General features: G+C 34.6%; 1 protein-coding gene across 4 annotated transcripts in view; it reads right to left on the bottom strand.

The window, feature by feature from the left end:
* Positions 1–16,462, bottom strand: part of LOC143238743 (RNA-binding protein fusilli-like) — a 47,409-nt gene extending 30,947 nt beyond the window's left edge. For 2 of the 4 annotated variants that reach the window (XM_076479247.1, XM_076479249.1), the window contains exons 1-3: positions 16,171–16,462; positions 10,009–10,152; positions 9,667–9,886 (exon numbers count right to left, since the gene is read on the bottom strand). In XM_076479247.1, the coding sequence (XP_076335362.1) occupies positions 9,667–9,886; positions 10,009–10,152; positions 16,171–16,296 (490 nt within the window). In that variant the 5' untranslated portion in view covers positions 16,297–16,462. The remainder of the gene's footprint in view (positions 1–9,666; positions 9,887–10,008; positions 10,153–16,170) is intronic. The other 2 variants (XM_076479248.1, XM_076479250.1) reach the window with 2 other exon arrangements.
* Positions 16,463–25,999: the final 9,537 nt, after the last annotated feature.

Raw genomic sequence — 25,999 nt, 5'->3', positions numbered from 1 at the left:
ACAGAAGAGTTGGAGACGACGATAACCAAATAACATAGGAAGAAACAGAAGAGTTGGAGACGACGATAACCAAATAACATGGGAAGAAACAGAAGAGTTGGAGACGACGATAACCAAATAACATAGGAAGAAACAGAAGAGTTGGAGACGACGATAACCAAATAACATGGGAAGAAACAGAAGAGTTGGAGACGACGATAACCAAATAACATGGGAAGAAACAGAAGAATTGGAGACGACGATAACGAAATAACATGGGAAGAAACAGAAGAGTTGGAGACGACGATAACGAAATAACATTGAAAGAAACAGAAGAATTGGAGACGACGATAACCAAATAACATGGGAAGAAACAGAAGAATTGAAGACGACGATAACCAAATAACATGGGAAGAAACAAAAGAATTGGAGACGACGATAACCAAATAACATGGGAAGAAACAGAAGAGTTGGAGACGACGATAACCAAATAACATGGGAAGAAACAGAAGAATTGGAGACGACGATAACGAAATAACATGGGAAGAAACAGAAGAGTTGGAGACGACGATAACGAAATAACATTGAAAGAAACAGAAGAATTGGAGACGACGATAACCAAATAACATGGGAAGAAACAGAAGAATTGAAGACGACGATAACCAAATAACATGGGAAGAAACAAAAGAATTGGAGACGACGATAACCAAATAACATGGGAAGAAACAGAAGAATTGGAGACGACGATAACGAAATAACATGGGAAGAAACAGAAGAGTTGGAGACGACGATAACGAAATAACATTGAAAGAAACAGAAGAATTGGAGACGACGATAACCAAATAACATGGGAAGAAACAGAAGAATTGAAGACGACGATAACCAAATAACATGGGAAGAAACAAAAGAATTGGAGACGACGATAACCAAATAACATGGGAGGAAAGAGTAGTTAGGAGGATGATAACCTGACAGAACTATCACTTTGCTCTAAAAACATTATTTTTGTTCTCGAATTTACTTCTTACAATTTTCATCTTAAAGAAATTATTAAAACAGCTAAAGAAAATGTTTATTTTTCCTCTTATCACCTGTGAACATTGTTTTAAAATGAAGAGGGGGGCGCACAAGGGGAACTTTGTTCAATTAATGGGGTGTCATTATTTGAAGTTTGGAACACGCTAAGCTATACGAGAACGTTGGTGTTAACGTTTGAACGAGAACAGGTTTACAAAGAGTAAGCTTCGTCTTGCAAGATAAAAGTATCCCTGCCACGTTTTGACTGGTAACATCAATGAACAATCTGCATCACAATAGCTCGTGCATATGGTCACTTCTGGCCAGTTCAGGGAAGCGGCTAAAAAGAAACGGAACGATCACAAGTAATACTACATTCTTCCTGCTAATAAAATAATACAAATATAACAGGTGAATGAGCCAATGTAATGTTTGTTTTGTGATGGTAAAACTTAGTTACTTAAATCTTATCAAGGTTTTCTTATACTGGCGTTCATTAGATACATTTTAAGGGGGTGTATAAAAGGGATAACTGGTTATTAAATAAATAAATAACAGACTTATTGTCTTTGAGAGGTGTCTATTTATTATTTTTAGTCAGCAAAAAAAAACGAAACCATCTTAAAATTTTCTTACATAGTTTCGCGTCAGTCTGATACTGTTTCAATCTGTCATTAAGTTCCCCCCACCCCCAGGTCCTGTCTGACTGCAAATACTTCTTTCAGTTTTAAGTCATATAATACGACTATCCAACCCATAAAAAAATATTTAAGACCAGAATAAGGCACAATGTAGACAGGTCATGTGCTTATTACATATCTACCCACAACGTTACTCAGCAATGCTCGGTTGAAAAATTAGTGCCATTAATGGGGGCGTGGGTCGTACGCTTCCTTATTTTGAGCTGTAACACCCGAATCGCCATTAAACGTCACCTCTATTGAACTACTTTGTTACCAAACTCTTCGAACAGATGAGTCCTCAATCGTAGCTTTATTTAAAGCAGTATAACTGAAATGTTTTAAAGCAGTATAACTGAAATGTTTTAAAGCAGTATAACTGAAATGTCGAACATAACTGTTTGTTTGGTTTGTTTTTGAATTTCGCGCAACGCTACACGAGGACTATCTGCGCTACCCGTTCCTAATTTATGAGTGTAAGACTAGAGGGAAGGCAGCTAGTCATCACCACCCACCGACAACTCTTGGGCTACTCTCTTACGAACGAAGAGTGGGATTAACCGTAACGTAATAACGCCTCCATGACTGATAGGACGAGCATGTTTGGTGTGACGGGGATTCGAACTCGCGACCCTCAGACTACAAGTCGAGCGCAGTAGTTAGACAGAGGTACAACTCTAATATACATATATATATATATACTCACACAATGTTTTGTTTTGTAGTTTTAAAAATGAATATATTTTCGTTTTATTAAAATTTGTCGACAGAATATTACCAATAGACAATAGTAACGTAAGCAGAGCTGTTTTTCATCTGCTGTATCACTTGGTCATTTTGGGGTTGGCTAAATTAATCTTTTGTTGTACGTACTAAAAGACCCTTGTTTGTTTCGAATACTAAAATCAGGGGTTTAATTATACTATATAACACAAATATTGTTTCTGGATAGTATGTGTTATTTCTTAATTGCTTATGTTGTACAAGTACAGAAAATGGCCATTATTCCCTTCAAACTTTGCTTTTGTGACCTGGATAATGAAATTTAGAAATTAACCTACTTTCTTTGTAAAAACGGGCAAATTTGCACATTTTCATTTACATAAGGTCTGAATAAAACGACACATGAATCAAGATTTACATGTATTTATACTAAAGCTATACAAAAATGTTTAGAAGTGAGTAGTTTCTCGAGATTTGCGACTGTAATGTAAATCTCTTTCACGTATCAGACCCCAAATAGCATGTTTTCATTATATGCTCCCAGGTCACAAAAGCAAAGTTTGAAGAGAAAAACTGGTCTTTTCCATTTACTTTAGGCATAAGTAGTTGGGAAATAACACTTTCTGCCCAGGAACAAGAAAAAAATAAAAATTTTGTAACACAGTGTTATCCTCGGTAGATTCAGCAGATAGCCTGATGTGGCTTTGCTATAAGAAAATACACACATACACACACTTGTTTCAAATATAGAAAAAAAAAAAAACTTTGCCAGTCATTTGATTCTCGACCTGTTTTTGTTGTTGTTGATGGTGGTGGTGGTGTTTGATTTTGCATTATCACTCCTTAACCAAACACACGTATATATTTTTATGGTGCAATGATAATATAGAAAGCAAATAGTCTTCGAATTTGAAACTGTTTTTGTTTGTGGTTCATATAAGTCAATGCGTAAATTCCAAGTTGATCCACCATGTCACAGATACAAACATTTGTTTGCAGCTGTTTCAATGACAGCCAAACTCTGTGATGTTTATATCACACTTGCTTGGATCAGCTGCTATAGTATTCAAGTGAGTCATGTTCCACTTGCACGCGCTTGTATCGCATTGCAATTATCCCTTCACAAGCGGAACGTTAGTATTGTTTTGGTTTGTTTGCGTTTTATTTCGCCCAAAGCTACAAGAGGGCTATCTGCGCTAGTCTTTAATTTAGCAGTGTAAGACTAGAGGGAAGGCAGCTAGTCATCACCACCCATCACCAACTCTTGGTGATGAATAGTGGAGTTGACCGTCACTTATAACGCCCCGCGAGCATGTTTGGTGTGACGGAGTTTCGAACCCGCGACCCTCGGATTACGAGGCCATGCCAATTACTTTAAACTAACAATGTGTGGTGTGGGACCAGAGATCTAGGAATAATGAATACTTGAAAAATAAAACAAATAATAATAATAAAATACCTGTTGTTATTTTTACATTTAGGTTTTTTAGGCTTAAACATCGCTCTACAATTTACTATATTCACTCGTATATATATTTATTATTTACACCTAACTGACACCTGAATGTTTTATTTTTCTTGTTGTTTTAAGACTGTAATCACAACAGTCAATATTTTCGATACCTTATGTATGTTTATGGTTGCTTATCTTAAGGTTTCAGTTGCTAAGAAAAAATACGAAAGTGATGGGAGCCCATGCTACCTAAATTACGTTTCATCGCACGAGGTGAATCTGATGAGAGTCAGGTATTTCAAATCTTAGGATATTATCAACCATTTTAAGTCTCCCCCTCCAAAAAAACGTAACATTGGATCAGTGTTGTGCATAAGTTCCAATCAACAAAACATCAGTACGATAAAAGTGTTGTTTATTAAAGTACATAATTGAAACCGGTTTATTTTACCAAATTCATTATTTTTATTTTGTAGGGCCTAACAACATGGCTAAAGATTAAATGTTAGGCCTGCATGTATATCTTTACATATATAAGTGAAAGAGAGGTCAACGACATTGCGATGCTAACCTTGGATTCTCTGATCCATAGATTGGAATATTAACCTCTGTGTCGCATCTAAGTAATTATAACCTAAATAACGTTTTAATTTTTTATCAGTTAATATGGTTCGTTTCCTTTATTGTGTTTTTTTTAACCTGATAACTTTTATAACAAATATCTATCATTTTAACAAGTAACGTAAGGGCAACCACGAAAAATACTCATACGTATCCACTTTTAACCACTGCATAGCAGACACCCTCAACCTTTACCAACTTGTTACCACTGGCTTAAGTTAGGAGACATTAAGGTTGATGAAAACTGTTATAACGGTTAACATTGTTCGGCTGTTTCTTTCTTATTACAAGATAAAACGAAGAATGGAAAGTCTAGTTGAGTTAATTATAACAAAACCGTTTTGTTTACATTTTACGGTTTTACCTAACAAACGTTCGCCTAACTATATCAAATAAATAATATCTAGACCGAAATTACACTCACTTGCTAATTTCGCGTTTCTATGAACCTCGTCGCGGGTACAAACTCAAAATTGACAGCAATCAATTAAATAGCTTAGAGCAACTGACACACTGACTGGACCATATAACGCCAGTTCGTTAACTGACCCATAGACTCGCTTATAAACTATATGCTCTATTGTAAATGACTCATTTGTTAACTTCAGCGAAACTCACTATTTAAATACGGTTCATTATTCCAGTAAAAAATAAGACAGTATAACATATACTCAACACGTAACCTCGAATCTCCATCTAGCTAAACAATAACACAAATGTCTACATGTTCTAACCAGTATAACAAGTTAATTCATTGAAAATACCTTGGGAAACAATATGAAATACTCTGTTCCGTGTGCCCTTTCGCGGTCATTGGTTTTTTCGCCCCTTAGCGTCAGCTGGGAAAAAATTCGTTTTGTTTGTTGTTGTTATGAGCACTGTACGTGAATAAATCTTAAGAGTTCCAAATCATGATTTCAATATTTATTTAAAATTATTTTTTTATTATCGAAAAATATATATTAGCCCGGAATCCTACTGTTTCAAGGAAGCCACACTTCAAAATGCTGATGTAACGAAAGTTTTTTTATTCCTCAGTGGCAATTGAACCACAAATTTTACATTCCATCGTGCAATATGCCACTTTCATTTCGTTGTAAACTAGGTATATATTGTACGATAAAACGTAGATAAAGTTGTAAAGTAGACCTAGTTATAAAACCCCACGATGAAATTGCAATGTAGGTCTACTTATAAAAATGCATGAAAAAGCTGTAAAGTAGGCCTAGTAATAAGAAGTTACGATAAACCTTGTTACAAGAACGTTTAATAAAACTGTAAATTAAACCTAGTTATAAGAAATAGGTGGCGTAATGTTTTAAAAAGTGAACGTACATAAGTGATCATGAACAAATAGATGAAACTTACTTTCAGAAATATATTTGACTGCTCAAATGATCCTTTAATTTAATTTCAAGTTAACTTAAAATTTGAAAATTATTTCTTGGTAGGTGTTTGAAATTCGTTTTAACTTTACGTAAAAATATCACATAAAGCCTAGTATTCATGCATACAACCAATCAGATGCTACGAAAGATAATCTTGCGCATGTACAAAATGATGCCAGGAACGTTAAAAGAGAAACAGAGAAAATGCATTACACTTCAATCTTTAAATAACTTATAATTTACGTGAAATGTAAGAAAAGTCAATACATATTCCTGACAAAACGAAGTTACTATTTGCTATATAAAGACTATTTGTACAATAATTTTGAAGTAATAAATTAGAAAAGAAGCAGCTAGTGAACATTATCCACCGCCAACTCTTGGACTACTCTTTTCAGCTCAGACAGTAGGATTTAACTGTCATTCTTATAACATACTCACTGCTCCACGGTGTACAGCAAGATTCGTTTTGTTCTACAATGGGAGACGAATCTCGGTTCCACAGCCCGGCATGATAACCACCATTAGATAGATAACACTACCAAAATGGTAGTGTTGCTGGAGCTAACAAATATATCAAATAACAGTCAAGAGAAATGGAACTACACACACCTGTAACATCATTTCAGAATCAACGTCAGTACGAAATGATTGATACATCACCAAAAACTGGTGCCCTCGGTTATAGTCACCTTACAATATCACTTTTAACCAATATCTCCAATTCAAATAACAATAACCGTATGGCAAAGCGTCAAGATAATGCTACTAAGACAGGTATTTTCAGTTTGAACGGAACCTATTCAAGAGGTTCAAACACAGTTGTCCTCAGTTAATTTTAAACTGCTGACCAGCAGCAGCACCTGTCTCCTGAATATCCGATTTGTCACTTTCATAATAAAAGCGCCAAAAACTGAAAGAATTGGCGGGAAGCGGCGAATCGGGGGCTGGAACGATAAAAACTAGTATAGGAATGTTATCGCTGTTGTAAATTAGTTAGATAATAGTAATAAATAAGTCCTAATCTGTAAAAGAATGACCAGTTTTTAAGCAGTAAAATTTAAAAAAAAATTGACAAATCAGACAAATGTTTCGTGTTCGAAACATAACCTGAATTTTAGGGTTATATCTTATAAACATAAGTAGAAATGTCGGTTAGTTATATCTTGTATACAGAAGAAATGTCGGTTTGTTATATCTTGTAAACAGAAGAAGAAATGTCGATTTGTCATATATTGTAGACAGAAGAAGAAATGTCGATTTGTCATACCTTGTAAACAGAAGAAGAAATGTCAATTTATCATATCTTGTAAACAGAAGAAGAAATGTATAATATGTTAGACAAATCAGCCCACGTTCAACGAAGTAAGTTATGGCAGAGCGAGAGAATTCAGCACGGCCCGGCATGACCAGGTAGTTAGGGCGCTCGACTCGTAATCTGAGGGTCCCGGGTTCGAATCCCTTTCAACCGTAGGGGAGATTATAATGTGACGGTCTATCCCACTATTCGTTGGTAAAAGAGTAGCCCAAGAGTTGGCGATGGGTGAAGATGACTAGCTGCCTTCCCTCTAGTCTTGCACTGCTAAATTAGGGACGGCTAGTGCAGGTAGCCCTCGAGTAGCATTGCGCGAAATTCAAAAACACAACAAAAGAATTCAGAAATAAATATTAATATATGTGTTAACAAATTATTTGGGGTTACTATATAATGTCCGCACTCCAGTGGCACAATAGTATGTCTGCGGACGTAAAACGCTAAAATCCGGGTGTTGATATAGATAACCAATTGTGCAGCTTTGTGCTTAATTACAAATAAACATAGTCTATAAATGTCTCACATACTATCAACTGACGTGGAGTGTAGGAGAGGGAAGGAATCTCTAAAAATCATTGATGAAATTTGCAATCTCAATGGAAACCATGCGTGTGAAGTAACTCATAACATGTGCAGAAAACATGCACATCACAACGCTAAAATTCAACATGACAATCCTGACCTGAAGCGGGGACGATATATCCCACCACTAGCAGATTCAATACACTTGGTTATAAAAGTATGGTGTGTACGTTACAAGTTGAATTTTCACTCCCATATCAGTTGTGTTTATTCATCTTATGTCTTTGAGTTTTTTTAGTGTTTTTTTTTTGTGTTTTTTCAATCCATCACCTCTTGACCGATTTAAAGTCTAATTACAGTTTTGGATTCAGTAGATCAAACCTTTTCAGTTGATTTATTTGGCCACGCTCAAGGTCTTACAGACTAATTTACTCTAATCCTGCCAAAAATAATTACAAGTGCCACAGCTGTTGAGGATTCCCTCTTGTTGTTAGAGAACAAACGTTTACTCGAAGATACATTATTCTTCGAATGAGATAACATCTACAACATTCATAAACCAAGGTAAGCCCTCATAGTTACTTCCTAATAACCAAAGTAACGAATCACGGTAACTTTCGTAATACACCCTCACTCGTTCAAAATCCAAAACGTATTTTTTTCTACAATGACAAGACGTTGAATTAATTTTATACTGTAACCTACAGCAGAATGATGAAATGTTCCACTTTTGTTGTTGACTAAGTAAGTCTTCTTAAAAACTCCTAACGTACTTAAAAGATGTTCTCTATCCAACTTTAGATATTCTACAGAAAATTGAGAAGGTCGACATCAATATCCCACCCTGTTAAAAAAATAAAATAAAACAACCGTTTATTCCCTCCTTTGGGCAAGTGTAACAATAAACATTTAAAATCAACTAAACACCCACGTGGATGTGAAATGTAAATATTACATTATGTTGCAAAGCTAAAATAAATTCTATCTTTCTCCTGGTCTGGTATGCCTGGTGGTTAGGGGATGCTTGACTCGCAACACTCGAAAGTCGCGGGTTCAAATCCCCATCACCGAACATATTCATCCTTTCAGCCGTAGGGGTGTTATAATGTATGGTTAATCCAACTATTCATTTGTAAAAGAGTAGCCCAAGAGTTGGAAGAGGGTGGTGATGACTAGCTGCCTTCCCTCTAGTCTTCCACTGCTAAACTAAGGACGGCTAGTGCAGATAGCCCTCGTGTAGCTTTGCACGAAATTCAAACCAAACTAAACCAAACACCACCATATTGCTACTTTGATAAGAGAGAGATATCAAAATGAAAATTCGTTTACAGCTTATCATATTTAGCCAGAAGTAAATATTCCTGACTTGTTAAGTTGCTTAAGAATGTTTGTGTAAAGTTACATATGGAATATCAGAGCAAAGCTGTTCAAAGTCACAATGAAATATCAGAGCAAAGCTGTTCTTACTTTTGAAACGATAAACTGCAGGAAAAGCAACGAGTAAAACAAGACGTAAACCAAACATTTATGACTGGAATTTTAACTGTGATCGGTCACTGCTGAATTAGGAACCGCTAGCGAAGACGACCCTCGTGTAAATCAGCACTAAGTTCAAAACACACACACCAGGGCCGGAGTATTTATTAGGCACAATTGGCAAAGTGCTTAGAACTTACAGAATTCCAAACCAGAATTTATAATTTATATATCTATAATTTATCTAACTTTTGGTTTAACTTATATGGCTAGTAGGGCCCACGAATAGAAGGTACCTAGGCCCTACAATCGCCTTGATCGGGCACTGACACACACAACTCTCTCTTTTTCTTAAACCCTCAGACAATCTGATTTACATATTTGTCTCATAACAATATTTGACTAAGAATTTCTCCAGAAAACCCATTATGAAAACTTTAACATTTCGTTACGTCTAAATTATACATTAAACGACAACAATCCAAAGGATACAGTTAAGCATATCTTGAATAGAGAGGATTTCATCTGTGTGGTAAAACGTTCGGAATTCCTTCCTAAGATCGAAGAATGAAAAGAAATAATCAGGAAGTGTGATGTTCTTCTTGGTAGCCTCGGGGTGAAGAACTTGTCGGAGATGAAACTGACCGTCGGTGACCAGAAAAAAATTTCTTTGACCATCATTGTCGAACCTCGCTTTCACGAACTGGTCCAACTGGAGCACAGGAAAACAGAAAACTTTCATTAATAGACTCTTTTATAATATTAAGAATCTCAAAATTTCATTGCGATGGTGTATGTTTAAATAGGAGTTGAAACACGTTTTCTAGAGCCCACCTCTTCTATAACGTTTTCAAGGGACTGCCCGTTGTTTACAGGTCCTTCGGTCAGTTGGAAGACAGATCTACAAGTGTCGGAGAGGCGGTTTTCATTGACGTCAGCACTTCTGGGTTTTACAAAGTGTTGTTGCACCACCACCACCTGCAGAGACACACAAAACCTACAAGTTCCACTACCTCATACAGAAACACAGAACTAGTAGCTTCCACAACCTACAAAATGTATGCATTTTTCTAAATATTTCTCCATGGAAGATTTTATTTGTCTGAAGGCTTCTTCATCTTTAAGTATCTCTGTGTTTGTCTGAATATTTATACTTATATGGATATATTTGTTTGTCTGAAGATTTCTGCATGGTGAAATTATCTTTGTTTGTCTGAATGTTTCACTCTGTTTGTGTGAAAAGTTCTACTTGTTTAGTTCATTCCTAATGGTGTCTTACGCTTCACTAAGCCTAAGTATTTAGAGCCAATTAGACATTTTATAAATGCACGTGCACATTCGAAATGCCATGTTAATTACATTTGTTACAAGTTGAAATACCCGTCGGTTTACGGGAAATGTGTAAACGTAATTAAAACAATGTAAGTTTAACATCAATCATATATTTTAAAGTAATAACTCAAACATAAACTTTCTTTATCTCAAAGTTTTAAAATTATAGCAAAGTTTCTTCATAAACAACATTTACAGTTTGGTTTCCATCTACCAACAAATAAAGATTTTAAGGTGGTCCCACCCTTGAACACCATACATCTCACTGACCATGAGAAAAACATGGTTGTTTGAGGAACAATCCAGTAACTTTCATACTTTGACCTTGAATCCATTTATAATATTCAACATTCTCTAAAGTACCAACCTAACAAGATTGTTTGAGATTGACTCATTAGGCTGGGACTAATTATCCAACAGGCTTTACAAAATATAAATAGGGTTAACTTCAATTGTAATCCCCTTAGGACATTTCCCTTAGTTCATACCGCTTACATACAAATTTTGGTTGAGATTGGCCCAATAGGCTCAGAGGTGTTAAAGTGCAAACAAGCTCACATTTTTTCTTTGCACACTCACACACACACAGAGATAGCTTCTTCTTCTCACGTATTGTATGGTACTACACAAAATCTATAGGAATGAAGTATCAGCACCAACCACAAAAAAGGAAGAGGGGGGTGATTAATGTATTTAACATGTGTCCATATTTTCAAGTTATTCTTAATCAGCTCCGTCTACACCATTGCATCAGTTGTATAATGTTAGAGCGTGCTGGAAAATCTTGCTCGCTCCCTGGACTCGTACAGACACTCACGAGACCTAGTGCATTCACGTGCCTCTAGGCAAAAGTTTTTTATTCAGCCAAGCTTGTGTTCGGTGGAAGGGGCTTGGTAGAAGTTAGGTCTAAAACTAACTACCAAACTGTTCATCGAGTCTTTATACGTGAAACGTTTTAACACCAGTCTGTTCGTGTACCTGATGTTTCTTCCCAGAGTAAAAAAAAAATAAAAAAAAATTCAGGTTTTACTTTCAACTCATACATGCGTGTGATGGTAACTGGTCCGAAATTAACGCCAAGTATTCGAAAATGTTTTCCATCCACTTTGAAGTATTTAAATGTGATAATTTAAGGAATTGTTATTTACACAGACTGGGCCTTTATGTGCTACAAGAAGTGGAAAGTAAGATGACAGAATAATATTGTATTTATTGATGCACTAACGGAGAACTAATGGTTTTGGTTTCAACATGGCTTGTCATCTGGTTACAGAAAGAAAGCCTTAGTTTACTTCTCACAATCACTTCTCAACAACTAAGTGTTTGATTAAACAAATATTCTTATTATAATACTCATTGCGAACGCACGTAGTTTTTCGCCTTCGTACAATTTCTTTAACATGGCCTTTTAAAGGTTCACAAATGTGAATTACACCAGTAATGTGTTTTTCTTACAGCAAAACCACATCGGCCTATCTGTTTGTCCACCGAAACGAATCGAACCCCTGATTTTAACGTTGTAAATCCGTAGATTTACTGCTGCCCCAGCGGGGGACCATATCAGTAATAGCTAATCCTCTCACTAGCTTGAACAGTACAAAAACAAAAGTCGAAAATATTTTCATTTTCAATTATAGACGCCAGAAAGAAATAGCTCTATCATCGTATTGAATTTAAAAATAGTTGAAGAGTTGTCATCGTACTTGCTACGTGACTGGCTCCATGAGCCTTTAACACAAGCACGAGCAAAGACTCTAAGAAACGAGCAATGCTTGATAACGGAGAATGACCATTACTTAACAAGAAAAGAAATGTTAATCACAAAACACAGAAGAAACCTCGTTTTACTGGATGAAAATTTAGCTAATGCTCTTTATTAATGCTGTTGTTAAACTAGATGCTATCCCCTCACAATAATTACTTACTACGACAGAATGTTAATATAATGACCAGTGATTTTTTGATCGATGGGCTGTCATATGCGCAATTAAGAGCCCATCGCGGGTCGGGATTGCCTAAAATTAAATTAGCCATAAACTGCATATTTTGACATTTACTGCTGTGCCATATAAAAAGAAAGGGCCTTGTGGTACAAAATATCCAGAAACCCTACTTTTGGACCTCTATAATTCGTATGATAGCAAGTAAACGTTTATTATTACAATATCCCCCCCCAATAAGGTTATATGCAATTCGTTCTGTTTTTGTTTTTACTTTCTTGCTTAACCCGAGAAGATAAAAAAAAAAGAGTCTGGTGCTCTAACAACTCTAGTCTAACAAGAGTAATTGTTAATTATGCTAGACATTATTGGGATTACGACCTACAGCGTAGCTACCCACTTGAACGCAATCTTTCTCAATTCCAATTTTCATGCTATGTATTTCTACTCAGTTTTGTACAACAAACTAAATATCATTAAAACTTAAGCTAACTAGTAATATAAACCATTATTAATAAATTGTGATAAATACACTGTTAACTGTTTAGATTAGAAGTGAGAATGTAACTTTTAAAAGAATAACTTTCGGAACGTGATATTAAAAGTAACACGTTTACGTACAAAGAAATACATGTTTCATATTAAAAAAGGGCTTTGGCCGTGGTATTATTGTATTGTCGAGGTAGTTTTGGCGAGTCATCACGCAATTCTTGCTACGCATGCGTAATAACAGGTGGTGTATTTTAGACACAAATCAACTAATTCTGAGAATATGTGTTTCACAATACGCTTATAAGGGACATTTGCACTCGCCCATACTGTCTTAGTGAACATTTATTTATGTATTTATGCTATCATGAAGTTAAAAGTTAAGCCTCGTTTCTTTCAGAAAACTAGCACACAAGTGACAGCAACTTACGATTGAAAGCCAGTAATGACATACAACGACATACCAACTCCACTGTTTCTGTTATATACAAAGTAGCCAGCCATAGCCTTTCGCTTAAAATTAGGGTTCATCAGCTTCGTTGGGATACTACAAACGAGAAAATGGTTGACTGCTGAGACAATTTTGTAATATTATAAGTTTGCTTGAATAACAATAATTATGTTGTTAAGTAGGTTAAGCTATAATATATAACCATTATAAATTATATTTAAGTTATTTAAAAATCAGAATTGTATAAATGATTAACAACACTTAGTTATTTATGTATCTTAACACCAATTACATATTACTGTTATTTATTTTACTATCCCCCAGTGACTAAACAGTAAATCAGCGAGCTCGTGTCACTAGAAACCGCGTTTCGAAATCTGTGGTGCGAACAGCTCATTTTGATGCTTTGAGTTTAACAACAAACACATTTATTTTTACTTTAACTTGTTCTAAACTAAAATTAACAGTAGAATATACCAAAAGTGTATTAATTAATTGATTGATTATTTGGAATTAAACACAAAGCCACACAATGGGCTATCGGTGCTCTGCCCACCACGGGTATTGAAACCAGCTTCCTGCTGTTTTAAGTTCGCAGACATACCGCCGTGTCACTAGAGGACCTCCGAAAAATGACTTTTCTAGTCATGAGTGAAACTCGAAAGTTAGATGCCGAAATAATGTATATATTCATAAAGGGGGCGAACCATTATACCATTGCCTTAAGATAGGAGATGTTCAAGACAAGTTTAACAAAATCACAACAGTTACACACTGATATTTAAAATTAAAAAGACAATTTTAATGTGTCCGTTGTCGAGCAGGTGTTGTAAAAGTAAACCTAACTGAAAATGGTGTAACCTAACAAATTTATTTTGTTCTTACACTGAATATGTCACAAATAATAAATTACTATTAAATAAATGTTATTAAAAACGTTTTCATCGGTATTTCAGTGTTATTAATTATTACATTTGATATACTAAGAATAATTACTGCTAATATGAATAAGTAAAACATGTTAAAACCAATATAAGTATCCATGAGGTATATACGTATCGCTGTGAGAGTATTAGATACCTAATACTTTACTCCCTACATGTGGGGTTATACAACTTTAAAAGTAACGAGATAAAGGTTAACAGTCCTGAGATGGCAGGGGTAGTAAATAAGTAACTCCCTACATACACAGAGGGTCGTTTTAGTATATATATCCCATATATATAGGGAGCAAATACCTGTAAGTATAGCAATAAAACCTGGTGTTTGTTGTCACTGAGAGATGTATATGTTCAGGTTTAACAATAAAACCTGGTGTTTGTTGTCACTGAGAACTGTATATGTTCAGGTTTAACAATAAAACCTGGTGTTTGTTGTCACTGAGAACTGTAAACTTTCAGTTTTAACAATAAAACCTGGTGTTTGATGTCACTGAGAACTGGAAATGTTCAGGTTTAACAATAAAACCGAGTGCTCGTTGCCACTGACAACTGTAACTTTTCAAGTGTAACAATGGAAGTGTTGCAAAACTTCTTTTAGACTTTGTGAAACGGAATAATAGTAAAACAAAACATCACTAACATATCTTCACCGACTGCTAATTAGACCTGTGTTGACCGTTTAATATTACATAATCCTTTGAAAAAGTTATTTTTCTTCGTAACTGAGCAGTTCGCAGAATCATTAACAAACAAAACGAATAAAGGTATTCTAACAATAATGTACACGAAATAAAAATTATTTGAAAATTAAATATTAGACTATAAACGATTATAAACATTTCTAATAAAACCAAATTAAATTCTTCTTTCTAATTTCGAACACGTAGTCAAGATTAGACGTTTCTAGAGCTAAAAAGAATTTAATTCCTCCAGCTCTAACTAATGTTTGTTTTCCAAGTCTAGGTAACATGCCGTAGAGCTTTTGTTATCATGGTGGTAGGAAGAGTTCTAGGCCCTAACGACATATACTCTCGCATTTTTAATTATGACACGTTATGATAAACTGTACTATTTCGTTTGCTTAACCACAAAATAAAAATAATGACTCGGAAACAAGTTTTCAGAACTTAGCGGTCAACTAAAGCATTATATTTATTACGCATGCTCAAATTTCAAACTGATACCAATAGCGTGAAAATATCCCCATTCTCACCTACAGTTTCTGATAACAGTATTTGTTTCTACTGAATAATAAAGAAATATTAGGACGATAATCAACTGTGTTATACATACTATCGCTTCTTATCGTAACTGCGTCCCTAGAACATGCTCTACCTGTTGCGTTACACAATTAGAACACGACAATGAGACCAACAGCCATATCTGTTGAAAAGATCAGTTAGGCCTAATTGATGGTAAATATGGCAGTTAATAATTAGCACATGTTTAATTGCTCAAAGTAAATATAAGTTTAACTACCTTATACAACGCGTACAATTCTACAGCTGTGGCGCTATCGTTCTTGAAAAGTAACAAACTTCGTCAAAATCTGGATGAAATTTGTTGATTTATTTATCAACTCAGCAGAAGAGAGAGATGACACCTCGCGGGTGACGATGCCAAACCGAAAATAGGGTGCTTTCGCTTTAAAAATACACTTATCCAGGCGATCACCTAAAATCTATTAAAGTATATTAATTCCTCAGAAGAAAAGAAAACCTTAACTTTTGTTAAACAAATCCAAAGTTGTACCGTTGAGAACTTAAGGAAAGAACACAGAGAAAAGCAACATGAGGAAATACTGACACAGCATAGACTGAAGTTGGACAAAAGCTGTCCTTACCTTGGTATTAGCGACGTCCACCACTAGCCAAGAGAAGAGAACCACTTCTTGTTCATCAGTTCCCAGGTTGTCCCCATGTAGGCCTGCTGTCACCACATACACCACCACCGCATATCGCCCTGCCATCGCCCGGGAAGAAAAAAATTTCCTACTACCTTTGTCCCAATGTTAAAAAAAAAAAAAATTAAAGCCCTTATACCTGTGCTACAAACCCACCACTAACACCCGAACCACAGTTCTGTGCTCTGTGCTCCGTTGTTGTGGCTTCCATATCCTAACAACTATTTGTCTTGCCTTCTCATTGGTCTGCGTACCTGAAAACGTGGCACAGAATGCGTGCGCACGCCACCGTAGGCAGGTGTCTGAAACAGCCAGAGCTCGACAGGTACAGAACTCTACTATCACAACGATCTACCTGCTGTCCCACCCCTCTTTCACGGCCCATCGTACGCAGTCGGAAATTGTTGAATAGCAAGCTTAACCGGATGATACTTTTGATTCTCTAAATGTACGAAACTCGTGCATCCAACTTACCAACAAAAGGATACCCGACTAGCGTTATATTTTAAATAAACTAGTGGAATACGTTTTAAGGTGTGGAATCTAAGTATGTTAGCGTATTCTTCTCAAGGGTGAAATGAACATTAAAAAACAACGTTACAAGGAATTAATTATCAGAGTCATAATTATAATGTATCCTGTGTAAGGAACAGACTCTGATGACACCATCCAATGGTATAGCTAAAAGGCAATAAATAAATAATGAAATAAAACGTTAAAGTCGGGCCCTTCAGAAAACAAAACAACTTTCAGTCCTAGATGTGAGGTGTACGTTTTTCAAAGAAGAAAGCTTTGTAAAATAATTTCTGTTTTACAAACCCCGAAACCCATTTGCAGGAAGTTGAACTTACATCACTTCTGGTTTTGATTATATCATTTGGCAAATTATTTTGACTGTACGTTTTAGTATAATATTTTACTGATTTTCGAACATACTTGTACAAACACCAGTTACTATGACCTTATTGTATGTATATTCATTAAAGTAGAAAGCTGCGATAATATATAACAACAAGCAACAATCAATGTTCTTTGGAGCACAGTTATTATTCCATCTTAACCATAAACAGTAAACAGTCTTTATAGTACAAATAAATATATTTTTTTTTGTTTAAGACTAGAAAAACTTGTCAAAATGTATGATTGTTTTCTTCTCATGAATTGGTATGTGGAATTTGTTAGAAAGATGGCCCGGCATGGCCAGGTGGGTTAAGGCGTGCGACTCGTAATCTGAGGGTCGCGGGTTTGCATCCCCGTTGCACCAAACATGCTCGCCCTTTCAGCTGTGGGGGCGTTAAAATATCACGGTCAATCCCACTATTCGTTAGTAAAAGAGTAGCCCAAGAGTTGGCGGTGAGTGGTGATGACTAGCTGCCTTTCCTCTAGTCTTAAACTGCTAAATCAGGGACGGCTAGCGCAGATAGCCCTCGAATAGCTTTGCGCGAAATTCAAAAACAAACAAAAAACAAAGTGTTAGAAAACGATCCATAAGGTACATTCTCAGGAAAAGAAAGACTCGATGTATAGTCTACTCAGTAATATAACTGTGATTTACCTGAAACAGTGCTAAGAAAATCTCAGTATTTAGGTTTTGAATTATACTTTATTTGCATGATTTCAAATCAAAATTGTTTCAAAGATCTATAGTCTACTCCATTTCCGAGAGAAATAAACTCTTACTCCTGTAGTTCAAATGACAAATTTGCACATATCAATTCGTATCAAATGTTACCACTGTGTGTATGAGAGAGAAAGGTGTGCTAAATATATAATCTTGCAATATTATGGTAAATACAGAGATCAACATTTTATTAACACAAATAAAACGAAAATTTTCAATGACGATACTTGTACTAAATTTGGTGATTTTTATTTAGATTTTCAACAAGAACATATACCCAGTTCGAATTTTTTTTTTTCTATTCTGAAAATGTACAAAATAGCATAAAGGTTCAAACTGAAGTAGAAGAGATTTGAAAACGATCAAATGAACGTAGACAGCACGTGTGGATTAAAACAAAGTGTTGTTAAGCACAAAGTTACACATTGAACTATCAGTGCATCACAAATATCGAAGCCCGCTTTTTTGCTGAACTGCTAATAGGCGAAAAAATATACAGATATACAAACAATAGTCACATGTGACTAACATTATAAAGGATGCAATAGATAGAGAAGGTAGTTCCTATTTCAGCTGTAAATACAGTGTGATGCACTAGGATATGCCACAGAAATGATTTACCAGTTGATTGTGTTAGAGTCTGTCCCTGATGCTGGCAAAGATATAGATTTGATAATGTTGGAGTTTGTCCTTGATAAGCTTTGCAACTCTTTGTAAGAAGATCATTGAGTATTTTAATATACATGTCATGGAAAATTGTTTATTTGTTTGTTTTTTTTGGAATTTCGCACAAAGCTACTCGAGGGCTATCTGTGCTAGCCGTCCCTAATTTAGCAGTGTAAGACTAGAGGGAAGGCAGCTAGTCATCACCACCCACCGCCAACTCTTGGGCTACTCTTTTACCAACGAATAGTGGAAAACAAACATCAGGATGTCTTTATCACACCACATACCACTGGCTCTGGGTAAGAAAAGCAACTCCAAATAGATGACCACGGGTGACAACCTACCATCCCCCCATATTATCAACAGGTAGACGAATAGAAAGTATTGGTACCTTCACATAACCTACGTTACAACAGGAAAAAAGTGGTGATGAAGGGGGGGGGCATGCATTAAAAAAACACTACTATCAAAAGTTAACGTAACACATTCGCTGTATCACAGAAACTAAACTAGGCTTAAATGACGGTATGACCGACAAAAATATTACACATTCATTTACTAACAGAAACAAAATGTTAAATAACAGAATCCAAGTGTCACATGGGTCCATTGAATGGCAGAAGTGTTAACTGTTACCATACGAATGTCACTTGAGTGCACTAGCTGAAAGGAAAGAGTGCTAACTGACGTAATAAGAATATCAAACGTGTCTATTGACTGACAGGAAATAGTGTTAAACGACACAATAAAAATATCATTAATAACGAACTTTCTGACATATTATAACTTGAGCATTACCATGACTTGTAACAATTTTCATCTGAACAATACTATGTCACCGATACAGTATACAACGTTTAAAACAATATTCCAATAGTTGAAATTTTTACCTACACTGAGTTTATCGTGGTAACCACTCTACTAGTTTCAGAGTAATTCATTCAGTGCATCCGGAAGTGATGTTAAAAAGTAACGTAATCTCCGGAAACTTTGCATATACATCTCTACCTTTAAGATGAGTGTGTGTATTTGTTTATAGCAAAGTGTTCACCGAGAGGAACGAACTCCTGATTTTAACATTATAAATCCAAAGACTTACCGCTGAACCACTAGGGAACCCATTTCTAATCTTTATATTTTGTTTAAAATTTTAACACCAGGGCTCTATCTTCTCATTCACCTGAAATATAACCCGCTTAATTTGAAATACTTACAAGTTTTGTTTCTAAACACAAAGCTACATAATGAACTATCTACGCTGTGCCCATTTCGGGTATCGAAAAGCGAAGTTAAACGTTATAAGCCTTCACATTCACCGCTGAGCCACTTAGGCTTATGGTTTCGTCAAGCTGAACTATGTGTCATGGGAGATGGTAATTTTATAAAGTAGAAAAAAATCAAAATTAAGTAGAATATTGGTGTATGAATCATGATATTGATGACCAGAAAGAATCACGGGAGAACATTAGTGGTGTGGATAAGCTCAGGCGGGGAAACTAGCACTAGTGGTGTGGATAAGCTCAGGCGGGGAAACTAGTGTGGGTAAGTATGAAGGAAAACAAGATAATTTTATTTATAACAAACTTACCTGCTGTTTCCTCTTGATAAAGAACGTGGCATGTATGTGATGGCACGTGGTTTATACATATTATTTTACATTATTTAGCAAGAATAACAACGTATTCAACACTTTTCAAATTAATATATTTTAATATATAATTTTTAAGGACAAACCGACAAAAACTATGTACACCATTTCTGGTGATAAGCTATAACAAATCATTACAGATAGGGTGAAGGGACCTCATATGGCCTGGTGGCCATGTATAACGATGTGATGTTTTGTGATATTTGTATAGTGATGTACACGGTATGATGTTTAGTGATATTTGTATAGTGATGTACACGGTATGATGTTTAGTGATATTTGTATAGTGATGTACACGGTATGATGTTTAGTGATATTTGTATAATGATGTACACGGTATGATGTTTAGTGATATTTGTATAGTGATGTACACGGTATGATGTTTAGTGATGTACACGGTATGATGTTTAGTGATATTTGTATAGTGATGTACACGGTATGATGTTTAGTGATATTTGTATAGTGATGTACACGGTATGATGTTTAGTGATATTTGTATAATGATGTACACGGTATGATGTTTAGTGATATTTGTATAATGATGTACACGGTATGATGTTTAGTGATATTTGTATAGTGATGTACACGGTATGATGTTTAGTGATGTACACGGTATGATGTTTAGTGATATTTGTATAATGATGTACACGGTATGATGTTTAGTGATATTTGTATAATGATGTACACGGTATGATGTTTAGTGATATTTGTATAATGATGTACACGGTATGATGTTTAGTGATATTTGTATAGTGATGTACACGGTATGATGTTTAGTGATGTACACGGTATGATGTTTAGTGATATTTGTATAGTGATGTACACGGTATGATGTTTAGTGATATTTCTATAGTGATGTACACGGTATGATGTTTTGTGATATTTGTATAGTGATGTACATGGTATGATGTTTAGTGATATTTGTATAATGATGTACATGGTATGATGTTTAGTGATATTTGTATAGTGATGTACACGGTATGATGTTTAGTGATATTTGTATAATGATGTACACGGTATGATGTTTAGTGATGTACACGGTATGATGTTTAGTGATATTTGTATAATGATGTACACGGTATGATGTTTAGTGATGTACACGGTATGATGTTTAGTGATATTTGTATAATGATGTACACGGTATGATGTTTAGTGATATTTGTATAATGATGTACATGGTATGATGTTTAGTGATATTTGTATAGTGATGTACATGGTATGATGTTTAGTGATATTTGTATAGTGATGTACACGGTATGATGTTTAGTGATATTTGTATAATGATGTACACGGTATGATGTTTAGTGATATTTGTATAATGATGTACACGGTATGATGTTTAGTGATATTTGTATAATAATGTACACGGTATGATGTTTAGTGATATTTGTATAGTGATGTACACGGTATGATGTTTAGTGATATTTGTATAATGATGTACACGGTATGATGTTTAGTGATATTTGTATAATGATGTACACGGTATGATGTTTAGTGATATTTGTATAATAATGTACACGGTATGATGTTTAGTGATATTTGTATAATAATGTACACGGTATGATGTTTAGTGATGTACACGGTATGATGTTTAGTGATATTTGTATAATAATGTACACGGTATGATGTTTAGTGATATTTGTATAATGATGTACACGGTATGATGTTTAGTGATATTTGTATAATGATGTACACGGTATGATGTTTAGTGATATTTGTATAGTGATGTACACGGTATGATGTTTAGTGATATTTGTATAATGATGTACATGGTATGATGTTTAGTGATATTTGTATAATGATGTACACGGTATGATGTTTAGTGATATTTGTATAATGATGTACACGGTATGATGTTTTGTGATATTTGTATAATAATGTACACGGTATGATGTTTAGTGATATTTGTATAATGATGTACACGGTATGATGTTTAGTAATATTTGTATAGTGATGTACACGGTATGATGTTTAGTGATGTACACGGTATGATGTTTAGTGATATTTGTATAATAATGTACACGGTATGATGTTTAGTAATATTTGTATAGTGATGTACACGGTATGATGTTTAGTGATATTTGTATAGTGATGTACACGGTATGATGTTTAGTGATGTACACGGTATGATGTTTAGTGATACTTGTATAGTGATGGATGTTAAAATTCATTAATGAAAGAACGAACATAACCTCCATTGAATGTACATAATTTTAAGTTTTTCTTTATTTTCACTTAAAAACATTTTGTTTAGATTTGAAGATTTGAATTATATCTTTGAAATGCCCACCTCGCTTTTCAATGGTTGACAAATCCAATGATTTCTGCTAAAAAGCTTCAGACAATGGTTAAGTTTCAGCTAATAACCTACTGTTATTCTCTTAAGCAATTTCAGTACGTTCGTGCAACACTCTCCAGAGAAATGTTCAACATTCGTGCTTAAGGCTATACCAAGTTGAATGTCGTACTTACTTTCCTAGTTTTTCCAGTTTGTTTATCAGTCAACGTAATCTTTCTTTGAGGATGGCTGTCTAGCAGGGTGACAGCGTTAAAGACTCGTTTATTGAAGCAAGTTTTTTTTAGTTGTAATTACAAGAACCAAACTTGCTTTTCTGGTTCAGGAAAATGACTTAGCTTCAACCAGATCAAGATTTGGACCTCATAAGTGGATCACAGCTGACCCAACATGACCTAATGATGTCATAGTATAAATAGTTGAAATTTAGGTAAGACAGACCAGCGTAACAAAGTACGGTTTAGTTAAGTTCAATGTTTCATTCTGTGCCAGAATGTTACATGTTAGTAAGCTTACCGCTGTCCCATCTGTGGATTCATAAAAAATAAATCAAATCAAGCAACACTAAAATCAGCATTTCAAGTCTCCGAGGTGGACACAGCAAATTTACAAATATAGCTTTGCTCTAAAGCAAACATTTTTATGAGTATCCTGCTAATGGTTGTTTTACTGCATGATATATAAATTAAAATAGACACTATTTTATAAAAACAACAGATTCTCATCGTTGACGATTTGGGAAATTACTATGATACGTCATGTCTTCAATTAGCTACAAGTTCCTATTCTCTAACAATTAGCTACAAGTTCCTATTTTCTACCAGTCAGATATTTAGATACAATATTATCTTCTCTAATAATTAGACACAAATTTTGAATCACGAAACAATACAGATAATAAAATACACCTAAAATAAGTTAAATAAACGTTCATACACCTACCATAAATAACACTGAGTACGTGTTTTTTTATGTGTATTTTTATGGGGTAAAGGGAGATTAATGGAAAATTCGATCCCATGCTTTTTGTAAAATCTTTGTCACAGACGTACTTTATCGATACAATTCCTGGAAGCCAAGTAGGCAATTGAAATGTTTTACTTCATCAGAAACGTTTTACATATTTTTTTTAAAGGAAAGTCAAGCTAAGCGTTAAGAGATAGTTGAGAAAAAAAAGTTTCTCCCCTTACCTGGCGCTTTTGTACGTTTCGAACCTAGAAAATTAACCGGTTTCATGATATAAGAGTTTTTTCTTTAGCTAATAAATTTTTAAGACACAAGAAGTACTACACTACTTCTCAATTTCATTATTGGTGAAAATTTTGTTATGTTTAACCAATTCGTTTTGTTTTCGAGACTAGCCTGTCGACCAAGATTGAGAGCCTGATTTTAATTATGTCGTAAAGCTGTGTGGCATCAGTTTGCAGCAATGTTTTGTATATTTCATTCTGTATTTCCTTTAAAAACTGGAATTGTAACATCTCTGATTTTAAACTCGAATTTGCAAATTATAAATGCAATAAAACCGGTTTTAACCAGGTTTGTTTTCTAGACGTCATTATCAGACTTAGAAATGTCACCAGACGGCCTAGAAAGTTTACGATTAAAATATTTGTAAATAAACGATAAAGAAAACGACCTATGATAATAAAGAAACGTTAAAAACGCTATGAATAATTAGTCTATTTTGCGTTATTCATCAGCCCATTGAATTAAAATAGTTTATTCTGCCGTTTATGTTATAGTTTTTGCGTTGTTATTTATTATTAAACAATTAACTTCTGTGTCTTTTATAATAATATTTCTCTCCTTCAGAATATTATTATGTTAAGTAATTATTTATTTACTTATAAACAAATGTCAGGCACAGAAGATATTTCTCAATTAATTTTTGAAACAAACTGCTTCTGAATCGGACTGGTATTGTGTATTTTGTATTTGTGGTGAAACGAAGCTCCTGCTATCTCATTTTGAACCTACTAAGTCGAAGGAAGGGAGACAAACAGTCAGTCGCACCCGACCACTCATCTTTCACACTACTGATTTGACTGTCGTTCTTATAACGCACCTACAGCTTAACGTCAACATTCCGATTAGGACCAAATCAAGTACATGGTAGGGTTGAGTAATTAAATGTTATATTCTGTTTACATTATATTATTATTTGTTCACTATATAACTTTGTAACATAATTTCAGCATTAATGCAAATTTAACAATTTTTTAAAAATTTATTTTGTACTTCCAAATAATGTTTTCGTAATATTAGTAACTTTAACTAGTCCATAATATAAGAACAACAAAATTATAAACTTGATCAAACAACGGATAACTCTCCTGATGGATCACAAAGTTTATAAACTTCCAATGTTAATATGCGAGGTTTCATTCCTTCCCATGGTGGACAGACCACAGATAGCTCATTGTATAGCTAGATATACGCAGAAACAAACAGTTTCATAACAACGACAATAGGAAAGAAGCACTAATACTACTGTTTCCAAGGGAAAATATTTTAACATCTTGTTATCATTCAAATAATTTCTCTCTTCTTTAGAAATTTGGTGTTGGTATAAAAAATAAACTAATTTATTGCTTCGTTTCGCCAATCCATGTTTAAAGATGAATAGAATTATTGTACAAATTGTTTTATTTATTTTTAGAAATTCTTAGTATCAATAAGGTTTGTGCGAAACTGATTAACTATAACTTATGAAATTTATCAATTAAAACTGAATATCTGTGTCACTGATGAGACAATAAGCTGTTATAACGTGTTCATTTCTTGGGTAGATTTTTAATTACTTGCTGAAAATATTGCTAAGTTGATTTCATAAGGATAAAAAATAGTTGATTTCTTTTATAACAATTCTAGTTCTAAGTTTCTAAAATACAACTTTTTAACATAAACTTTGCTACACAACTAAATACAGACCTAATTTTAAATACGTTTGTTTTGTTTTTTAATTTTGCACAAAGCTACTCGAAGGCTGTCTGTGCTAGCCGTCCCTAATTTAGCAGTGTAAGACTAGAGGGAAGGCAGCTAGTCATCACCACCCACCGCCAACTCTTGGGCTACTCTTTTACCAACGAATAGTGGGATTGACCATCATATTATAACGCCTCCACGGCTGGAAGGGCGAGAATGTTTAAATACGTTTCTATATAAACTACAAGACGTACGTTTAAGTTAGTAGGCTTTAGTTGATAAACGAACGCATAACTATCCAAGTAATTGAATAATAGAAGGGACGCGATAACTCAAATTGTATATTTAATAACTTCTCATTAAATCTTCACTTTGACATTCGCATTAACAAACTGTTTACTCTCTTTTAAAATTAATATGCTGATGTCAATTTTTCCCGAGCTATTATCTAAATTAAAACTTATAATAATATTATCGAAATGGTTACGTAACATATGGTAAGCTACTAACAGATTACAATGTTTGTTTGTTTGTTTTTAATTTCGCGCAAAGTTACATGAGAGCTACATGTGGTAGCCGTCCCTAATTTAGCATCGTGAGACTAGAGGGA

The sequence above is a fragment of the Tachypleus tridentatus genome, chromosome 13 (assembly GCF_004210375.1).
Source record: "Tachypleus tridentatus isolate NWPU-2018 chromosome 13, ASM421037v1, whole genome shotgun sequence".
In the NCBI taxonomy this organism is placed as follows: Eukaryota; Metazoa; Arthropoda; class Merostomata; order Xiphosura; family Limulidae; genus Tachypleus; species Tachypleus tridentatus.
This window is presented reverse-complemented; position numbering and strand designations above follow the sequence as displayed.